The 22,487-nt window shown below is 37.8% G+C and overlaps 1 protein-coding gene across 7 annotated transcripts in view; it reads left to right on the top strand.

Moving 5' to 3' along the window:
* The window catches only part of ZMYM2 (zinc finger MYM-type containing 2), a 93,032-nt gene extending 72,643 nt beyond the window's left edge, over positions 1 to 20,389 (top strand). For all 7 annotated transcript variants that reach the window (XM_074569731.1, XM_074569712.1, XM_074569722.1 and 4 more), the window contains 13 exons: positions 1,678 to 1,843; positions 2,765 to 2,799; positions 4,572 to 4,701; positions 4,869 to 4,984; positions 5,847 to 6,018; positions 7,639 to 7,746; positions 9,224 to 9,318; positions 10,492 to 10,660; positions 11,576 to 11,727; positions 15,335 to 15,449; positions 16,539 to 16,790; positions 17,173 to 17,293; positions 19,539 to 20,389. In XM_074569731.1, the coding sequence (XP_074425832.1) occupies positions 1,678 to 1,843; positions 2,765 to 2,799; positions 4,572 to 4,701; positions 4,869 to 4,984; positions 5,847 to 6,018; positions 7,639 to 7,746; positions 9,224 to 9,318; positions 10,492 to 10,660; positions 11,576 to 11,727; positions 15,335 to 15,449; positions 16,539 to 16,790; positions 17,173 to 17,293; positions 19,539 to 19,731 (1,824 nt within the window). In that variant the 3' untranslated portion in view covers positions 19,732 to 20,389. The remainder of the gene's footprint in view (positions 1 to 1,677; positions 1,844 to 2,764; positions 2,800 to 4,571; positions 4,702 to 4,868; positions 4,985 to 5,846; positions 6,019 to 7,638; positions 7,747 to 9,223; positions 9,319 to 10,491; positions 10,661 to 11,575; positions 11,728 to 15,334; positions 15,450 to 16,538; positions 16,791 to 17,172; positions 17,294 to 19,538) is intronic.
* Positions 20,390 to 22,487: the final 2,098 nt, after the last annotated feature.

The raw sequence follows: 22,487 nt of genomic DNA, 5'->3' as shown, positions 1-22,487 counted from the left end.
TTTTCTTTTTTTTTTCTAATGGTATTTCAGCCTTTTGGTGGCTTTGGAGGATGCATTTGCATTAAAGGTGTGAATTCACAGTTTCTCTGAACTGATAAATCTAGACTATTTTGGCAACGCTCCACACTTCATCTTCCCCACTCCCTTCCAAGAACACAGCTTCCGAGCTCTTTTGTCCCACTGAGGACATCTCTGCTGCAACAAGAGCTCTGGATCAGCATCAGCAGAAAGTCAAAGTGACAGATGTAATAAAAATTGAGGGAGGATGGGGCAATAGAGCGCTGTAAGGTCTCTGACCTTGTGTACCCTTGCGGGTGCATGAGCCCTACTGCTGACACCTGCACAGAGCGGGGGGGGAAAGAAGTACCTGCCCTTCCTTGGTGTGAGGTGATCCTGAAGCCACAGCTTTAATTGCTCCCAGTTTAAAGCTGGATATACTGTTAGAATTGAATCTCTGTATATACCATCTTAAACATTTGAAAATTACAACTGAGAGCTCAATTTCCTGCGTTGCCGAAGGGTGGTGCTGGACTGTTTAAATACAGAGAAGGAACTCAACATCTAATTACTTTTAAAATTTGAACTAATTGGCCTATTTGTACTTTTTTGGTTGTGAGAACTATAGTTGGACCATTTTTATTTTTTATTTTTTTTAGCCATCAGAGCCTTGTGCATAACTGCAGTGTTGTGTATGGTTTTATATATTAATGTTTTGTGTTGCATATTATCATAACTTCCCTCTTACTCTCCTGGCTTTATTATTAGGTTGACTTGTTTTGGATTCCTGGGTATATATAAAGGACTATTATTTTTTTTTAAGGAGGTTGCAAGCAATATCAAGGGGAGCAGTAGTGCAAACAAATTTTTGCTTACTTGAGGATCTGAAATTGGGGTTACCACTGTTCAGATAATAATTAATAGCATAGCTGATTAAATTCAGTGGAACCTATATTGGAGAAAAACAATGTCTGTCTTAGTGATGCCTCATGAAATTATCATGATGTAGGCTGGTGAAAGTTATATTACTTACATATTTAGCTAGGGATACAGAAGAATAAAGTTTTGAGTTTCAAGTTATGTGCTAAGTAGATTTATCCTCTTTAGTTGAAGAGATATTGTTGTTTATAAATCATAGACTTTGCAGAACTAACTATTAATTGGAATCTTAAATTGTCAAACTTGTAAAATAATGAAAATATAACAGTTATTTACACTAAAGGGCTTTGATCTGATACCTAGGGAAGAGCTTTTGTTTGTGACTTTAAACAAAAAAGCACCAAACTTTGGGGAAAGGAAGGGAAATCTCTGCTTGTCCTTGGTTCAAGAGAGTCATTGAGAAGTCTCAGTCGCTTTCTGCCCTTGTTTTGCAGAATGTTTCAGTGGCATTAATTAAAACTGATGCATAACATTATTTTTTTGGCTGACTGTCTTTAGCGAAACAAAGCATGTTAATTCTGGGTGTTAACCCCCCAGCAAACAGTTGAAAGTAAAGTGATAAATGTGCGTGTATATGCAGAAATAGTGTATCTATCATGGAGCCTACACGAGCAAGACTTAACTCTGTAGTGGTAATGATTCTTCAGTACTCTTAAAAATGTGACCTTTTAAAATGTAGAAATACTTTTTTTTTTTCCCAAGGCTTGTTTAAAAATGTCAAAAATCTTCCTTTGCATTAAGGCTGCGCGATGTGACTGTTGTAAGTCTCAAGGAACTCTCAAAGAGAAAGTGCAGTGGCGTGGCGAAATGAAACACTTCTGTGATCAGCACTGTTTGCTCCGCTTCTACTGTCAACAGAACGAACCAAACCTGGCAACCCAAAAAGGACCTGAGAACTTACACTATGGTATGTGCTGCTTTATGGCTGCTAAATGGCAAACAAGATGCTTCCTTTAAAAGGAAAATGTAAAGTGCATGGATTATTTATTTCTTGTAATAAACTGTGTGAGAGATTACCCTTTTTTATTTTATCATCAGAGGCATCATTGCGCTGCTTGCTATTTTTATCTTAGCTCTTTATTTTATTGTTTTTTCAAGAGCTGAAACATCAGGTAATCAAACAGCTTTGTAACCACTTTTTAAAAAACAAATCTTTTTAGGTTAAGCGTAAGTTTAGTGTTGTATCATGATGGGGACAGAAAATGCTTCCCTCTCATGCTCTGGTTTGTCATTGTGTGCTCTGTGGAAACACTTCTTTTCAAAATGTGTTTTGGTCACAGACAGCAGATAAATGCACTAGGAATGAAAAAAGAAATAAATGGAATTAAAAGGAAATAAGTGAAATGGAAACTAAGTGAGAATGGGATGAAAGTGTCTAGCTAAGAGGAATATATTGCACACTTTGTTGGCAATAGGTACCATATAAATTTACTCGTGGGGGCTGAATGCATGTTCACATGGTTTAAGTGGCATGTCAGGCAAAGTTCAAATAAATCAGCCTTTTAATTAATGTAGTTATATCAACACAACTTCTTTATATGGCCATTTTAGTATTTGAACATTTACTTTTCTGAAAGAGACGATATTCGATCTGGATGGAGCACTGATGTAGTGTTTGCCTTTGTGTAAGGTTCAGTGCCGGCGTGGTGAGGTGCCTGCGAGTGAGAAGTCTTGCGGGTATTCTCAGCCTGGGATATACAGTGTTAATCAGTGCTGTTAATTTCATGTTTCCCTGATGATACACGGTGTCTGAGTTGCTTACTGAAATTTGCTTTGATTCTGAAAAAGGGGAAAAAAAAATTCTAAAAATGTTTTCTTACATTTTTAGATCAGGGCTGTCAAACCCCCCGAACAAAAATAACGGTAAGTACATATATTTAATACATATATAACATAATTAGATGTATTTAAAATGTTAGATCCTGATGGCTTAAAGGGATGCTATTAAAAAGCTAAAAAATTACTATCTTTGAATGATAGTACGATAAATTTAGGAAGTTTTTCAGTCTTTTTCACATCAGTAGTTGAAATTAAATTTTTTAGTCTTCATAATTTATCTTTTCAGCGTCTTCTGGAAAACGAAATCATCAGCTATACTTTTCATCTATAATGCATGACATGTTTAGTCTGATCAGGTGTATTTATTGAGTATAGAAAGGGAAGATAATTTCACTGATCATTTACAATATTAAGGTTGTATCTCAGTGTTGAAAGGCTGAAAATAAAGCTTCAGCTCTTAAATTATAATCCCTAGGAGTAGAATAATTGGTGCTCAAGGTCTGATTGACTTTGCTGCAGGTGACGGAGTGGGGAAGCGTAACTTTTGCAGGATCACTGTCAGGGAGGATGGGGATCAGGAGTGGAGCAGCAGCCTTCATTCTGAGTTTTAGTTTTTGTCAGCTTGTCAAAAGTATTACTACTAATAATATTTTTTTGTTAGCTTAGTGTATTCTGTTTGAAATTTAGTTTTGTTTTGATTTGTTTGTCTCTTGGAAGATCTCAGAAGTGCCTGTTTTTCCATGAAAAAATTGACTCACCTTTTTAATGCAAATAGGTTTCTGTAAGGTACATCTTAGATTTAGATGAAAGTATTTTGATGGCATAATAAAATATATTAATGAAAAGCACAGAAAATAAGTTTGCTTAGGTACCTAGAGACATCAGACATGCTAAACTGTCAGGTTAGAAACATCTAGTATTTCATGTTTAATAGCTTCCAATGATGTTCATTCAGGCCATAAATTTTTAATCATATAAAATCTATTAGTGATACAGTATTTTAAAAATTATTTTAGAAAGGGTATGCCTGTTAAATAAGGTCTACTGCTGTTCTTACGACTTGACTTTCTGAATTGAAAAGGTTACGTGGGGCTAGCCTTGCTACATATGACCAAATAAAAGTGACAGTCTGTTTCTCAAATCAGGTTCTAAAACAGGTTCTAGGGGACAAAAACCGTGTCTGGAACAAGAGGTTTTTTACCTGTTGACTGTAAGGATGCAGTTTGAGCATTATGTGATGTTCCCAAGTATTGGTTGTCACTATTGTGGAGCCAGCAGGGGGAGCTCGAAGTTCATACTTTAGGTATTAAAAAATTGTTTGGAGATATTTTATTTCTAAATAAATTTAAAAAAAAAACATGGTCTTTGGATTATAGCAGGTTATAGGTTAGACCTTGAGCCAAAAGTTTGTTATCCTATAGTGAATTCTTTGGTTGTTAAATAAAGTTTGTTAGCTTGTAGTGAATTCTTTTTACAGCTAAAATTATTTTTAAGTTACAAGATCCTTTAAATTGCACTTTCATTTAAACAAGAATGTAAAAAAGAATATCTCAAGAGTATCTTAAATTTAAAAAAAAAAAAAAAGGAAAAGGAACCAGAAGTTGTTAATAAAAGTGCTAGCCCTGACTGAGCCAAACACAGCTATGTTACGTTCCTGGCAGTGGCAGCTCATTACTAGAAATGTAGAATAGCTTGCAATTAAAGAATCATAGTTCATGCTGTTGTGTTGTGTTGTTGTGAGCTTGCTCTTCAGTATCTCATATATGAAAAGTATGAACTGATAGATTAAATCAAGAACTTTGTGTTGAAATCAGTTTGGTGTAACAGGACGTTCTCTTTTGTTTTCTTCTCTGCAGGGCTCGGCACCGCCACCTTCTCCAACGCCTAACAGAGAAATGAAGAACAAGGCAGTTCTTTGCAAGCCTTTGACAATGACGAAAGCCACATACTGTAAACCTCATATGCAGACAAAATCTTGTCAGACAGGTAACTCTTCAACTATACTGGAACTACTCATTTCTTCATTGCAGATTTTTTAAACTCTTACTGTCTTGGAACATATTGCAAACATTCTGATTTTTTTCCTAAACTGCAGGTGTAAAATATATCTAAGTACCTGGCAGTGTTTGCCTTTTTGTTTTTTCTTTTAATAGAAGATGATTGGAAAAAAGAGTATGTCCCAGTGCCTATTCCTGTACCTGTCTATGTTCCGGTGCCTATGAACATGTATAGTCAAAATGTTCCCGTTCCTACAACAGTTCCTGTTCCTGTAAGTGAGACTTCGGCTTCATTTTTAGATTGGCATCTATTCACATCCATGTGTGGGACCGCTTTGGGTTGTTGGCTGTTCTTGTTCTGGTCCAGCTAAAGGACTGCAGGACGCTGCAGCACTGTTTATGGGAAAAGCATTAGAAATCTTACAGTGGCACTTAATTTCCTGATTGTTCTTTAGCACCTGTCTGCCTGCTTTCGGTGTGAAAATCTTGTGCTGCTGAACGCTGAACTTCTTAGGAACAATTCTGAATGGTACTTTTGAGTTTGCCGAATAAGTAAAGAGTAATGGGAAATGGAAAGATTGTGTTGGGGAGGGATGGCGGAGTGGGATAAACAGGAGGAGAAAAGAAAGGAAAAAAAAAAAAAGTAACTTTGTGCCAGCAAAAGAGAATAACTCTTAAGTTAAATTTGTTATCACTTAGGTACCAAATCTCATACAAACTGGGGAAAAAAACCCTGAATTCCTAAAGTTCCATATTTCACAAGCAGGCTGCTAAAACAGGATGCTGATTTGTCCAAACTGTTAGTCTGAAGTTATAGTCAAGACAGGTTTGAAGCTCCAAAGTCCCTTCTGTTCTTACTTTGACCCACTATATTTTGGCATATTGAATTTTTTTCTGTATATTTTTGTGCTTTCCCTTTGGTTCTCAGTCATTTATATTGAATGTTTTAACCTGTCAGTATTTTTTTGTTAGCCCACACTAAAGTGATATGTTTCTAATCTGTATTAACTTTTTAAATTAAATTTTAGACAAAGAATAGAGAGTTTGTTTCTGTGTTGACTGGTGTTGATGCTTTGTTGCAGCTTTTTTTTTTTTTTTTCTTTTCTATTTATCTCTTCCTCTCTGTCTGCATAGGTGCCAGTTCCAGTTTTCTTGCCCACGACTCTGGATAGCAGTGAGAAAATCCTTGCAGCAATAGAAGATCTGAGGGGAAAAGTACCCTCAAATCCTCTGGAAACTGAGCTACTGAACTTGTCAGGGGTGGTACCTGAACATGATGGAAAAGATGAAGCTTCTGATGTGGCCAGTGAGTTTCCTGCCAAGTTTTTGACTTTTTGGAGCACTGGGGTGTATGTGTGGGTGTGTAAGAATCATGAGAAAGGTTGTGATTTTGGTTATGGTGGGGTTTTTTGGGGTTTTTTGTTTGTTTGTTTTATTTTAGGGAAAGTTTCTTTCAGTATAATAGTGCTATTATTGAGTTCTTAAGTTGAAATCTTAATTACTTAAATATTTTTGAAGATCATTTTAGCTCATTTGAAATACAGAAAACTTTCTGAAGTCTGTTGTGTGACCTCGGTGTCCTGTACCAGATCTTTGTCTTTACAAACACAGGCATTCCCTTTGCTTGCACCAGCTCCTTGGCTGATGGCAAGCAGTCATCCAGGATTGCACACACGTGTTTTCTTCTCAACATAACTCAAACCAAGCCAAAATCAATCCTTTCTTTTTCCCAGAAAAACTGAAGTCAAAAGTTTAAGGAAAGTTGTGTGTGGGGAAGTGCAGACTCTTAAAACTAAGAGAAACATACATTTCACAAGTGGAACTGTGGTCGAAAAAAACAGGTGACCTAATGGTGCTTTTGCTTTTGATTGATCCTGGCCTGCAAGTATCATCTTTGAAGATCGCAATGTGTCAGCTGATAGATCATGGGGGTTGTGATGCTGAAATAGCTTGTCATCCCATCAGCTCACCTCAAAGGTGAGAATTGTCTGGGACAACATTACAGCTGAAGATCAAAAAAATCTCGCACATTCTGTAATGATATTTTTGCAGTGCACTTACCTCTTTGCCCCTCTTTCCCAGCCCTGCCGGCCAAATTCCTCATCTCGGCTATATCTTCCCAGGATAATTTTCCTTCTCTTCCAAAACCTAGATTTTAAGGTTTTTCCGTGACTCAGGTGAAATTTTGATGGATTTTTTTCAAGGTCTTTCAACAGATGCCTCAAAGGATGTTGATAGTTATGCTTTGGGCCTGGTATATAGGATGCCAGTGGCACTGCAGTCCCAGGAGGCTTATTGTTTTCCAAACTGTTGCCATTCCCCCACTAAAGCCGGACATTTCTGGTAGTGCTGCAGGGTTGTCATTTGCAGTTCCTTGCTCCCTTTTGCTAAGTACAGCTGGCTGAATGAGTAGATACATGGGATCAGAGCTTGCTCATTTGCAGAGAACTGAGTTTGGAGAAATCTGTCTTTGCCAGCAGTTGGAAAGCGGTCAAGCTTTTGTTTCTCTCAGCCTGCCTTCCTTGTTTGCTTTTCTAGGATCTCTTTCACAGATTTGAAGGTCTGTTCTGTTGTGGGCAGAATTGTGTAGAAAAATAGATAGTTTGGTTTGTCAGGCTTGTTTGAGTTCTGTGATTAGTTGATATGATCCAGATTCCCCAGTATTTGATTTTCTATGCTTGTGCTTTGCTGACACAGCTTAATGCAGGACAGATGGGCTAGTAAGTGTCTTTTCTGTTTGAAGGAAATCAGATTGGAGAAGTAAATCTGAGATCCCAAGAACAACAAAACCTTGGATGGTGATGAGCAGAACAAGCAGCTTTAGAACCACTCAGCTTCTAATGTTCTAAGTCTGTTCTGTTTTAACTAGTCTGTGTGTTGGTTAAAATAACAAGAGGTTTTCTTGTTTTTCTTTTTTTTCCAACAGGTGTGATAGTTGAGTCAAATCTACTAAACTCAGAAACAGAGGCACGGACAAGCTTGCCTGATGTTCCATATGAAGCAGACCTTGATATTGAAATAGACTTTCCAAGAGGTATTTTTTTTCTGTCGTTTTAGTAAATATTGTGAAATAGGCATTATGGGCAACCACTGCACTTTGTTTCATTATCCTTTCAGAGGAGTTTTATTTGATTGCAAGATCCACTTGAATGACTGTTAGGTAAATCTTTGCTGTGCGTTTGCAAGACTGGCAACTTCTAAATGACTTCCTCCTTCTTTCTAAATATGGTATTTGAAACAGAACGCAAAGAAAAGGGGGAGTTAAGCTTTCACTAAAGAACTTAGCTGTATCAACTTGGTTTTGGACATGGATTTAGGAAAGCTATTTTGAAGGCTCAAAGTCTCAGATGGCATGTGTCACGGAAAGCAATAATGAATACATTCTCAGATGAGGTTCCTTGTGGCAGCAGGGCAAGGACTGGTTTTTAGTCTGGGTCACAGTTCTTAAATCTTTGCATATGAGTGCTGTTTCATCTGGACCAGTTTGAATGGTGTCTTGAGTAGAAGGTGATGAAATCAGACTATTAGAAGAGCATTCGTTTTGAATGAAGACATTATTTGATGGCTAAATGAGGGATGAACCATCTTCAGTAAAGTAAATAAAGGTGGAACTTGCAACATTAAATCCATTCGTATGTTGTCTCATTCCATTGTGTTGTCTGAAATAGTCCTTCATCCCACCCCTGAAATGTTAAATAAATAGTATTTTGACATAGTACCGTATATCTGTTTACCAAGATTACTGTAATATCCATCATGAGCTAGACCTCCACCACTGTATGAATGTAGACTAAAACCAGTTTCTCTGAAAGAGTTTGCATTCTGATTCTTAATGTTTTTAACTAAGTATAATGTGCTATATAAAACATTAATAGAAATGATAGAAATACATGAACAAAAGTGCATGTAGTAAGTTAATTTGTATTTTTTCCACTCATAGCTGTTCATTCTCACCATAACTTAAACTTCTTAATACTAAAGACTGCCTAGGCAGGAAAAACTGTGTCAGAGTCCATCGTAAGAAATGCTGCCTTAGTGTCTTGAGATAGTGCTTGAAAATATGGAGCATTGTATCCTTTACCATTTATTTAGAAATAAACATTTTTATAGCTTTGCCTTACTTCGAAAATAAGAATAGGTTTATTTCATAGAATCATAGCATGGTTTGGGTTGGAAGGGACCTTCAAAGGTCGTCTAGTCCAACCCCCCTGCAATGAACAGGGACATCTTCAACTAGATCAGGTTGCTCAGAGCCTCATCAAGCCTGGCCTTGAATGTTTCCAGGGATGAGGCATCTACCACCTCTCTGGGCAACCTGTGCCAGTGTTTCACCACCAGCATTGTAAAAAATTTCTTCCTTATATATAGTCTGACTGAAATCCAGTCATGTTCGTACGCGTGCTTTTGTGGACCTCTTATGATAATGCACACTGATACACTGCATTCGTTTTTTCAAACCATTATTATAACATATATGTTTAAGAAGTAAGTCTCTGTTACTATATTTTCAGCAACTGAGGAGCTTGATACAGAAAACGAGTTTTTATTACCTCCTGTTTTTGGGGAAGAATATGAGGAACAGCCAAGGCCTCGGTCCAAAAAGAAGGTAATTTTGTCATGTTATGAAAAAAAAAATAATCAAAAAGCACAGAATTTAAGTGGGCAAAAATATGCCAGGGTTTTTATTTGGTGGGGGTTTTTTTCAGTTCTTATACTGCTTTAAAACAAGTTACTGCCTATTCATACCAAATACCCTGTCTTTATGATGTAAATTGATATATTTCAAATAATAAAATTATTTCAGTCCTATGTGCGTTGCAGTTAGCTATCGGACTCAACAGGAGTGAGATTTCTAAATTCTGATCCCATTTTTGCTTCCTATTGGTAGACCTGTTGATGTAATGTGCTAGTGTGTATTAATTACTGTACTCTTGGTAATGCTTTTGTACCTTCTACTGTGAACAGAGCTTTAATTTGATAGTAAAATGCAAGAATGCAGGCGTTACCATGGCTTATAATGGGAGCTATAGCATCTCCTATATAAAATAGTTAAAAAAAAATATTTTACTTGTTTGCAGTTCTCCCAGATTTTATTTTCATTCAAAAATCTTAGTTTAGACATTGCAAATAAATTAGCCATATTCTTTCCTTTAGAAGGAAACTAACAGGAGATAGAGTTTCTGATGCCTAGCACAAAGCTGAAATGGTTTTGTTGCAATAACCGCAGTAGATATCGCAGCTTTGAAAAAGCAGCAAACTTCTAATAAAATTGTCTAAGAATAAATGTGTCTTTCTAGTTTTAAATTTAGAGTCTAAACTGTCAACATTATCTGCTGGACAAGGTCCATATATCTACTGCTGGACATGCTTTAATTTGGGACCAACACTGGCTTTTCCATTGATGAGTTCATTTGAGCCTTCTGACATAATTTGTCACGTCTTTAACTTCCTGCACATTAACCCAGTGAAATCCTATAAATACACGAAATTATATGGTGCATCATGTGTTTGTTGCTTAATGGGATATAACCAATACGACAACTTCATTATCAAAACTTACTCTGTGTTTGAAAGGCAAATTAGAAACATCTGTCAGCCTAAGTAAATACTGTCCTTAGAAGTATGTTCAACACAGAAACTACTGCTGAATGAAGCATGTGTTTCTTTACACTGATCCTTCCGTTTGTAATCTGGCCTGCAGCTTGCTTATTCTGCCCGGCTTCTGTGTTGCTGCCGTTAGCGGCTGTGGGCAGCGTTAACCACTGTGTTTCCGTGGCAGGGGGTGAAGAGGAAAGCGGTGTCAGAGTACCAGTCTCACGATGACAGCTCTGAAAACTCAGAGTGTAGTTTTCCATTCAAATACGCGTATGGTGTAAACGCGTGGAAGCACTGGGTAAAGTCTCGGTATTTAAATGAAGAGCTTCCAGAATTAGAGGAACTGAAATCAAGTAAGTATTTCCAAAAATCTGGCATCCAGATTCTTATTTGGTAGGGAGAATTGTTGTAGTCATCTGATTTTCAGCTGGAATTTTTCATAGAAGTTTTCACATGCCCGTAATGTTCCCACAATGACTGGGACTATTTTACCACAGAGCTGCTAAACTCTTTTTTTCCTAGTTTTCACTTCTTGGTTCAGAACATTGGGTCTCACACTTCTCGTGTGAGCCAGGACAGCACCTTCCTGGCCCTTCTGACTTTCCGTGTCCATTTTGATTTTTTGTTTGCATCCTGGTTTTCCTCATATTCTAACTCGCCTTGGAGTTCACACCTTTTCTGGACTTCCAAATTGCAAGGGAAGGGGCATCCTACCCTTAGTCCTGGAAAGAGATCGTCCTCTGAGGCTGGCATTACCTGGCTGTGGAGCTCTGACATGAGGTGGCCTTCGCTCCTGTGGAGCCTCGCTGCTCTTTCTGTGACGCTCCCCTGTGTGTACATTTATACTGTGAGGGAAAAGGGGGATTGCTGCTACTCCTGCTGTTCTTCAGCTCCCACATGTGTCTTAGCACCCTCGCGTTATGCAGTTGGATCTTTGGAAACTGCCGTTTCCCCTGAAGGTCTCCGTCTACGGAGCACTGTCTTCACTTCAGCATCTTGGGCCACTTCTGTGCCATCCTCAGCCATGCATGACAGTGCATTCGTCAGTGGGTGATACTGCATTTGGTTAACCAGATTTCACTCTGGTAGCCTTGTTTATTTTAATGCAGAACTAGCATTTGAACTACTTAGTACGTTTAGATTCATTCATTGGTTAGTGGAGAGGATATAAAGCCAGTTTCACCCTTTCCAGTCCAAAAATACCCCAAGCCACCCTCACCATGTAATAATTCTGTTGTATAATGCAGCATTTTTTCTCTATTTTACAGCAAAGACTGTGAAATTAAAGGAAGATCTATTATCACATACTTCAGCTGAGTTAAACTATGGGTTGACACATTTTGTCAATGAAATTCGAAGGCCAAATGGAGAGAACTATGCACCTGACAGCATCTATTATCTGTGTCTTGGGATTCAGGAGGTTAGTAGAGGCTGTAGCAATGGGAAGCGGAGCTGCTGATTTGACTGTAACCCATTTCAGTGGAAGAATGGAGATAATGTGGATTTATTGGCTAGGAGCTATTCTTAATATAATGGCTATGATCTGGAACACAGAGAGGCTGCTGTGTAAATCACGTTGTAGGAAGCTGTCTGTATAGAAAATGAGTTTGCAGACCCATCCTGAAAGCTCAAATGTAAGCTGGTATATTGTAGTAATTTTAAGCTTCTTGCTGCATTAAAGCAAGGAATTTGCATTCTAAAATGACGTAGGCTTTTTTCATTTTTTGTAAAGTGCAGGAATCTCTGCTATATTGACTGTCTCACACACACACCCTGCCCCTGAATTGTAATTAGATTGTATTTTGGAGATAAAGGGAGTCAGTTTAGATGTATCGTATGTGAAGGCAATAACATATTACTAGATAATTAGAAAAGCCTATTCCACAGCTTATCTTTTAAGCAGAGGCTGTCTTAATTTTTAGTACGTAAGGCAAGACGTAGATAAAATAGGCAGTGTTCAGAGCTGAGAACACAGAAAATGTCATTCAAGTCAAAAGCAATAAAAAATGCATATGATGTGGAAAGCAAGTTGTTCACAGGCTTTTGAGTCTTGCTTAAACTGTTTCATGCTTAAGACAGAGGACTTGAATCAAATAACATTTTTTAAATCCAAATCTTTTTAAAATAAATAGTACCTCCGCTAATTTTTCTGTATTACAAGTATGCAAAATTAAGGAGTTAGTTGATATCTTTACCTCATGGTTGAATTTTGAGAAGTGAGCATTCATTGTTTGGCGTTTTAGTCAATAGTGCTACAAAGCATGTTTCAAGTTCAGCAAGCTTTCTGCTTCTGCACTTGCATGATCTGCTGTCTCTCTGTATCTTTCTGTTGAATTGAAAATATGTTAAGCTGATAAACAATACACAGAGTCGGGTACGTGTTTATAAAATGGAACTCAACTAATATTTATTTATTTTTTTCCACCTTTGTGCCTTTGGCATTGTCTATTTTGTCTACTGTGAAAGCTAGTTACGTGTAAAACTTTATTATATTTTTAGCTCATCAGAACCAAAGTTTACGTGGCGCAACGCAATTATCATGAGCCCTAATACACATAACACAACACTGGAACATTAGAGGAACAACTTGTGGTCATTTGACTGTAATTATTGCTTATACTTAGTGTCCAGTATTTAATCGAGGTGATGTTAACAGCCCCATTTCATTGGCCCAGTTGTGCTATTGCTGTTCAGACTGGTAGGAAGATGTGCCCTCTTCCAAGGAGTTTGCGTTCCACAAGGGCAGACAGCAGGCGAGGGACATGTAAGCATGTAAGCTGTCAAGGGTTGCAGCAACATTATGTGTGCTGATGGCAACTTGTGTGTACATGGGTATGTGTTTACCCTTCTAAAAAACAGGTTTAAACAAGTTAGTGATACACTAAATGCAACGTAGTTGTCGCAATGTGCCACAAAACTCCATTGCCTCCCAGTATTTTCTTAGTCCTTTCCATCTGACAACCCTGATGAAGGAAGGTACTCCCGAAAGAGACTAAATTGTCTGCTACTGCGTAAAAGGTATTGGCTCTGTTTAACTCAGAAGGGTCTCAGAGGAGATTAAATTATGCCATTTAAGGATAAAGTTGTGCCAAAGATCATCAATATTTTGCTAACTTAGAAAGTAAGTTTCTCTTCAAAGGAAAAGAATGTGGAAACGGTAGGTTAGAAAAAGGGCGCTTTCCCTCCCCACCAAAATTACTGCACTCGCTGTGGCTAAGGACAGGCTCAGGCTGCAGCTTTCTGTCCTGGGTTTAATATGATTTGAGCACAGGGGAGGTGCTCAGGAGTCTTCAAGTCTTAAGCTGTTTTTTTGACTTTGTAAAATAACTTTTTCTCAAAGGAAGCACTTGGAAAATCTGTTACAGCAAACTGGTCCCTGAGTCAAATGGTACATTTTCTCAGTTCAGCTTCATTTGCAACTGAAATTGTTCTTCTTCCAGCCAGAAATGGTTCAGTAATGGTTTTGATAACTCTGAGGTACTGATCCTGAAAAATACTTAAAAGTAAAGGTTGTTACGTGGTCAGGTGAGCATTTAGTGGAGAGGGTTCATCTAGAAGAAGGTGTTATGCACCATGCTCCCCTGCTGCATCGTGGCCTTCGTTCTTTGTCCCAGGGACCCAGGGAAGTGAAGGTTTGCAGATGCACGTTGGGTATGGTGTAGCAGGGGAGATTGCAACGCAGCATCATTCTTCTGTAGACCCTGCGGTGCTAATGGTCCAGTGTCCCTCACAGGTTTCTACTGGGCATGCCAGGGTTTACCCAAACACTTATTCTGAAACAGGGAACAGAAATATTTTTAGTTGAGTTTTCACAGGCTTGTGTGGGAATTGGTTCGAACCCGTTTTTAGTCTGATTTCAGTTTCACTGCCGGTGTTCAGTGTGACTGTTTAATGCAAACCAGAGAAAAAGAAAACTCACAGAGGAAAAATGTGCCAGGGAACAGAGCGGCAAACCCCACGAAGCTTATAGTAAGCTGTATTGTGTATAGTCTAGAATCGATTTATAAAATGAAAATGGATATATGTAGAAAGAAGCAAATTTTGGGGAATATTGTGCTTTAAAGAACTAGTTAAACATATTGTATAAAATAGTTTTCTGAATTAAGATGATGTGTTGGACACTTCTAGGAAGTTCATTCATCCATTTTTCCTTATAATAAAACTAAGTGCAAAGATAAGGAGGTCAAGATATGCTGAACCACTGAGTATAAATGAGTGCTGTGTTTAATGTTATTTCACGTATGTGTACAGAAATAGATGCCATTCCAGTAGTGAGGACTTTTTTGTGTGTGTCTGTCACTTTTATAGTATTCACTAACAACAGGCTTGTTCACGCAAAGATAGCACTGAAGTGGAAAATTTAAGAAGCCAATCCTCCGTTTCTTAGAAACATCTACAGAGGGGATAATGTCAAATACTAGTATAGCCCTCAGCCATTAATTCTTGGTAGAGGTTCCAAAGAGTTTCTGTCTGTAAGGTCAAGAGGGTTAAGATAATTAGATTGCAGAATAGGCAGGTGCCTTGCACCATCCTGTCATTTTCCTTGCACTGCTGCATATCATTACCACAAATACATGGGGGGTGGTTTTTTGATTCCTCTTCTGTGTTGAAGACGCTTTTGTCAGTGTCCGGAGTTCACATTTAAAGTGGCAGGTTCTTGCTAAATGTTTTTTTTTTTTTCTTTGAAGACGTAGGTGGAGGAAAAGATAAATTAGTTGTTGTGTGGTTTGGTTTTTTTTAAACTACTCCCCATTCACTGATACAATGTTGCACACAAGAAATTTTAGAGAAAAATGTCAGAGTTGTAATTAGTCTATGATTCATATCCAGGTAGCAAATTACAACATAAATTATATTGGAGGTAACTTTTAAATGCTAAATATTGGAAAAGTGTCATTGCTTTATTTTTAGATACTGTGGGGTTTTTTTTTTGTAAAAGTGCAAGCATTGTAATGAAAAAGAATCCTGTAGCACAGCATTTGTTCTAATTTGGAATTGCAAATATTGTCTCTCTCTCTTTTCTGTAGTATTTATATGGAAGTAATCGAAAAGACAACATATTTATTGATCCAATCTACCAGACGTTTGAACAGGAATTAAATAAAATACTTAGAAGTTGGCAACCAAGCATACTCCCAGATGGTAATTTTCTTTTTGGTCATGTATGTTTTTCATCTCTTAATAGTTCAGTGTTCTTAGGCATGTAGATACATACAAACATTTTATGCATTGCGATAGTAACTGATTAAAAATCATAAAGATCTCATCCAAGAGTTAAGCATTCAGTTAAGACTGTACCTGTTCCTATTGTCTTATTTCTTGGTAATCGATGCTGCAAGAATTGATTTTGCCACTGCCCGTTAATCTACAATTGAGTGTCCATTTTTAGGAGAGACATTTAGAATAAGGAGTTGCTCTTCGACGTATACTTTCTACCTGAGCTGAATTTATTTTTTGTCCATTTTTTTCCCAGATGGGAAGCAGTTAGGCAGCCACTGGGCTATGTGTGGGTAGGGCTGACAAGCTATGTGTTTTAGTCTTTCTCAGCTGGATTGAGAGGACTCTCTGCTGTGGGCTCAGGAGGATCGTCAGTTCATGGAGAAAACAGGAATTTTCCTCAGCAGGTCAACGTTGGTGCTGAGCTGCAGAATCCACCGTTCTTCCATCTTTCTCCCAAACCTCTCTTGAGTGAGGGCTTGTCCTTACCAGCCCCTTTCCCCTCTCTTCTTGGTACTGGCTTTTCTCTGGATAGCTCTGGAGAGCCTCTGTATAGGGCCCTCCCTATACCCTGGTACGGCCCAGGAGTGCTTTCTAAGTGGGGTATGCATGAATAATAAGAAAGAAGAAGGTATAGCTATTTGGAGGCCTTGCCCGAGCAGAATAAAATAAACTCAAAAATATGCTTTTTATGAAGGGATTAAGCCCCTTGAACATTTGTTTTTATGTAATGACATGAGGGAGCTGCATGTAAGCAATGTTGTTGTAATTAAACAGAAATTTGTTCTGTGTGAAATTGCCTATAGTGGTATTGACTATCTCTTTCTGAAACAGTGAGTGTTTGTGTCTTTAAGAGGTGGTTTTGGGGGTGTGGACATATAATTAAATATGGTTATTAGAGGCTTCTGTCTGAGCATTTTGTTAAATTTTATGGTAAACAGAAGCTTGATTGTTTTGCAACTGGACAGTTTATGGGCTAATCCCTTGTATTTTCTCTAATATTCTTTTTTGAAGGATCAATATTCTCTCGCGTTGAAGAAGATTACCTCTGGAGGGTTAAACAGCTAGGATCACATTCACCGGTTGCTCTTCTGAATACTCTGTTCTACTTTAACACTAAATACTTTGGCCTGAAAACAGTGGAGCAACACTTAAGACTTTCTTTTGGCACTGTTTTTAGACAGTGGAAAAAAAATCCTCTAACAATGGAAAGCAAAGCCTGTCTTCGATATCAAGTGTCTTCCCTGTGCAGAGCTGATAGTGAAGGTACCATGGCAGTTCCAAAATAAGTATTTCAGGAGCGTCCATGCAGCGCTCCTCTGAGGGACATCTGGGCACCGTGCCAGGAGCCAGGGGTCTGCCTTTGCGTAAAGTTTAGCAGCTCTCAGCTCCCGGATCTCTAATCGGAGCGTGTGGGCCGTGGTGGCTACAGGGTCTCTGCGTTAAATGATCCCTTCGAGCCCACTGGTCTCCACACTAAATGCTGCGACTTTGTTGTGGCTGTAAGTTGCGTTTCCAGTTTGCAGATACGCATAGCTGCGGTGACTGCATTGCCGTGCTTGGTGGGCTGCCCACTCTGGGGTGTTTACTGAAAAACGTAGAATAACTTCAAATTGTGTCTTAGATGTTGTTGGTTTTCTTCTTAAAGATAAAATTACTACTGGAAAAAGGAAACACGAAGATGATGAACCAGTATTTGAACAAATTGAAAACACGTCTGATCCAGCTAGATGCCCTGTGAAAATGTTTGAGTGCTATCTGTCTAAAAGGTAAGTGTGAAACGGGGTAATACAGAAGTGTTATAGAGTAGACCAGATACGCAAGGGAGATGTTTTGATGCAACATGAAATATGCTCAAGCAAAGGGAATGGATTGAGATCTTCTGAAAAAATAGCTAAATGAAAACATTGAAATCTCCAGTTCTGTATCTGGACAAGACGTGCAGGAAGTGTGGGAGCAGCAGAGTACTTCACTTTTAATTGTTAAGGACTCCATCTGGGAATGACAGTATGATTCAATTTTCTTACCGGGAAGCAACCAGGTGTTTCTGTGGAGAAATACCAGCAAGGGATCTGGTAGGTTTTGCTGCTGAGGGTTTCATTTGTGAGGTCCTTTTCTCTTCAGTAAGAATTGGATTTAGACAATGTATTTGCTTAATGTTAAGTTGTCAGGAACTGGAAATGGTGCTTTCGAGATATGTAGTTTGAAAGCATGTTTTAAGTATTTTGTAGCAGAAAAAAATATTACTGACAGTAACCCAGCAGTTAGAAGCAGCTTGCTTTCTTCTCATCTGCACAGAAATTAATACATTAAAAACAACCAACCAACCAAAAAAAAAAAAAAAGGCAAAAAACTGATTTAGCAGCTAAGTGTTTTGGAAGTGTTTGAAAACAGGATTTCATGGGAAATCCTTTTCTTTAATTGGAACAGCCATTCAAGTGACTGATTTTAATGGAGATTTGTGTAACTCTTAAGTGAAATACAGGTAAGTGATGAGAAAGAAATAAAATCACATTGTATATGCAACACAATAATTCAAGTGTGAGACCCAACATGTATTAGGAACCAATTTCTTATTCTTAAAAGTGAAGAAAGACCTTATGCGCAGTGTAGGCAGAAAAGCAAGTATGTGATGTTGTAGAGAGAAACACATAAAGAGTGACTTGTGGTCTGTCAATGCAAGCACCTTTTTTTCATAAACTCAGTTAATTCTGATTGTTGGGGGTGGAGGATTTGCCTTCACACTATCCACTGTCATGGTTTGGAGAGGGTATATTGTTTAAAGTTAAAGCTGGATTTTTTTTAACTCAGTTACACAGCCAGTAGAGCGGAGAGAACAAATAATCTATTTTCTTTAGAAACATCTCAACTTTGGGGGAAAAGAATGCGTTTACAGATACTGGTCACCATTGCTGACTAGAGCAGCAGACTGCTTCTCCTGGTTCCACTTCCAATAACATACGCCTCTTGTCTTTGATGAAATCATTTTAATAAAATATTTAACACTTTAAAAGCTATTGTAAAATTTAAGGTAATGCCAACTGTTTGAAATATACTTGGCAATCAGTTGCCGCTGAAGTTCCAGGATCCTCTCATTCACAGCTATGAGCGCTATATCAGGTTGCTTGTTCCTATAAAAATACTGGCTTGTCAAAACAGTAGGAAGGCGGTTGAAATATTTAAATTATCATATTTTGGCTTCTTATCTGACTCTTAATCTGATTTATGTGAGTGTAGAACAACGTTCACCCCAGCTAGTTTGGGAAGACGAGCTGGTAAAAATTCTTATTTTTACCAAACAAATAGGAAATGCAGTTGACCTCTGAAGTCTACAGTACTTACGAAGGAGGGAGCATGAGTGAGCACTTGTACATGCAGAATTGGAAATTACGTTCTGAGACTTGTCTAAATGGACAAAATGCTAGAATTTCCTTGAGGGGTCTTCTGTAAGGAGGCTTGGAGGCTATGTCTGAGCTGGATCGAGCACATATACAAACTCCAAAGTATAGCAGGTTGGGAATTTAAGGATTTTAAGACTTATAGTGGCCAACCCTTTAAGTAAAAGAGGAGGAGGAGGAGGAATTTTAGCTTATTGTATTTCTGTGCGTCTCAGAACTATCGTCCTTGACTTTCAAGGCAATGCCAGGCTCTATATTCAGAGATCTCTGCATCAGGCTGTGGTGCAGATACTGATGTCAGTGTTGAGCCTATTTGCAAATATTTCAGTCAGGGGTTTCTAAGTAGGTAGAAAGTACTTTCTGGTTTAGCAAGTCCTGGAGCTGCAAATTGAAAGCGGAGGAGTCTGTGGTCTCCCATGTGCTTGCTCGGTCCCAGGCACCTGCTTTTGGCTGCTCTGAGGATGCAGGACTGGCTGGGCTTGGGCCAGTAGTCTTCTTTTTGTAATTTGACTAAGTACGGTTAGAGTTTTGTTTACAGAGGATGTCAGAAGTGCCAACATACTGTTTTGTCCTGTGAGGCTGCTTTTCTAACCCCCTTTGCTTTTCCCCGTTGTAGCCCACAGAATCTGAATCAGAGGACAGACATGTTCTATCTGCAACCGGAGTGCTCTGTCTCCACGGAGAGTCCCATCTGGTACACTGCCACGTCACTGGACCGCAACACTTTGGAAAATATGCTCGTACGGGTTCTTTTAGTAAAAGATATTTATGATAAAGACAATTATGAACTGGATGAAGACATAGATTAAAACAAACTTCCAAAAACCATCAAGAAAACCAACAGCATTAGATATAGTCATGCTGCTAGACCTTTACTATGGAAAACATTTCAAGTTTACCCTTTGTTTTATGAGTTTTGTAGCAATGTGTACCCTCACGTGGGTATTACCATGTAAATAGTCTGTGAGTGAAAGTTTCCATTATTCTGCATAGTGGTTTTAGGATACATAACAAACACATTTCAGATTCATTTTTTATTATTTATTTGATTAGGTATGTTTGTAACTTTTTACATTGCAAAATATGAATGAGAATGTGCCATGTGTAATTTTTTTTTTTCCCCCCCCTTGTAGTAAGAGAAATTCATATTGCACAACCTGCTGTTGGAAGCTCCCTTGAAAGGTGGCTCTTTTAATGGGTTCTTAAACCGGGTGGTTGTGTATGGGTAGCACTACTAAAGTTTAGAACTTGCTGTGTCTTTCAGAATTTTTAAATAAATTGTAAACTAATAGGTTTTTTACTTTTTAGTTACTGAAGCCTTATAAGGTTATGTAGAGAGATTCCATCTTATGTACCAAAAATAGACAAAAGAGAATGCTGTCAATATTGGTGTACTGTAATGTGAATCTATTCTGGTGAAAACAATTTTTTTGTTGCCCTTATTAAAACCTTAGTGTCCTTTCCTTATTTGTGACTCTCTCTCAATTGCCCCTACAAATAATATATATATATATATATTAAAAAAAATAAATGAATTTAAGCTTAAAGCATGTGGTCATCACGACATGTATTTTGTAAAAAAACAAGAACAGAACCAAAAACCCCTCAAAAAAAAACAAAAGGAAAAAAAGAAAAAGAGAAAAGAAATGTCTGATGACAATGCTATATAATTCTTTTCCTCCTTTACTTTTGTGACCATAAATGTCGGTACCTCATATTTCTGTAAATCTGTCCTTTGTAGCCTTAGCAAAAGGGATTTTATTGCCATGTTACATAAAGTAATACGGGACGCTAAATTTTTAGCTTCTGTTTGTCCTTGCATTGCTGTATTTAAATACAGTCAATACTTGACCTATGGGTGGGGAAGTTCTTTTAACTTAATGCCTCCATTCAAAAGCCATATGAGACGTGAAGTTGCAAGAAGTTGAAAGATAGTTTTTTTGAAGAAAAGTCCTTTCATTTGCTGTATATCCTTTCATTGTGCTTACTTTACGTAAGGAGTCTGATTTCCAGATATACGCTTATCCGCTTAAGTTTTGTTACTTGCTCTTGTTTAACTGATGTGAGCAATATGGTGGTTCTTGCAATGGTTTTGCTATTGTACTGAAAAGAATGTAGTAGAATATTCTACTATAAAGCAGTCAAAAGTTTGGCTCTCCTAAGGGACATTAAGAATCTGTTGAGAGGAATCATCTACTAACGGGGAAACTTTCTGTGTATATATATTGCCACCTTAGGATTTATCTCTTACAAGGGCTGCATGGCTTTTTCATTTTCCTTAGCTTAAAAGAATGCACAGGGGGACACCTCTTTCTATATAGAGAAATAAAGCTTCAGTTGCTTTGTTTTGTTAAGAAAGTTTATTTAAATTTCTGCTATTCCTGTGTGTCCGTGAGTATGTATTAACTTTAGATACACCACTATTTCAAAAGTAGATGGAGATGTACATGTTTCATTTCTCATTTTTCCTCTGGTCGCTCTACCCTTCACATGAAATCAAGAAATACTACACAGCACCAGTCAATAGATCACTAACAGCTTCAATGCTCTTTTCCTTTTGTAAGTACATAAGAACTTAGTTCATTAATGCTTGGTTTTTTCAAGCAACAGCCTTATAATATGCCCACAATACGTAAAAGTGATGAAATCAGAAATCGTAATCATGGTTTTGTTCTGGCCTCTCCAGTTGAACACCTGACTTGACCTTAAGTTAAGTTTTACATTTGGGTATCATCGTTACTGATTACCTGACTAAAATGCATGATGTGCTTAACTTGAAATATTTATTTTAAATATACATTTCAGTTTTTTGATAAATAGCAATAAGCATCACTTGTTAGCTCCTTCTCTATAGTTCAGACTTCAAGTACTTCAGCAGGGGCTTTAATCACTCCCTGTTTAGGACAGTGTTTGACCACAAGCACATTCTTGTAACACTACAAACTTTTAACGTGAAGCTTAAAGTGCCCTAAATCAGGAGGACTAAAGTTACGTTACGTGTGTGTTCAGTGTTTTGTCTTAAACAGAGTTTGAATTCTTGTTTGCAAAGTCAGAATACAGCTATTTCTTAAATAATGTCAGTTTTTAATATGGCATGCTGTACGTGTTTCCAATGTCATTAGAAAATAATGAATGCTCCCTGAAGTTTAACAGAACTCACATTATCATCCGAAATTCTCCCATTTTATTCCCAAGATTCACCTTCCATATCAGTAAAAACATTCAAGTTAGGTTTTGAAATAGACATTTTTACGCATAGATCCAGGTTGGAAATACAAAGATGATTGTCAAGAAAATAACGTTTATTCCAGAAGATGGAGCTGTTCCATCATCAGCAATAATGTTTTCCAAGTGTTTAGTGTGTTCAGATGGAATGTTGTAAACTGCTGAGATACTGCAGTCAAGAATGCATCATGGCTCAATGTATGCGGTTTATTCCTAAATTTGAATGGTGGTGCAAAATGCAATAAAAGGCCTTAGTTCTGAAAAATACAAAAAGACATGCAATTTTGTAATAACTAGGAGTTCAGGGCAAAATTTTTTTTTTTTCTTTGTGAGAACTGCT

Source organism: Larus michahellis, chromosome 1 (assembly GCF_964199755.1).
Source record: "Larus michahellis chromosome 1, bLarMic1.1, whole genome shotgun sequence".
Classification (NCBI taxonomy): domain Eukaryota; kingdom Metazoa; phylum Chordata; class Aves; order Charadriiformes; family Laridae; genus Larus; species Larus michahellis.
This window is presented reverse-complemented; position numbering and strand designations above follow the sequence as displayed.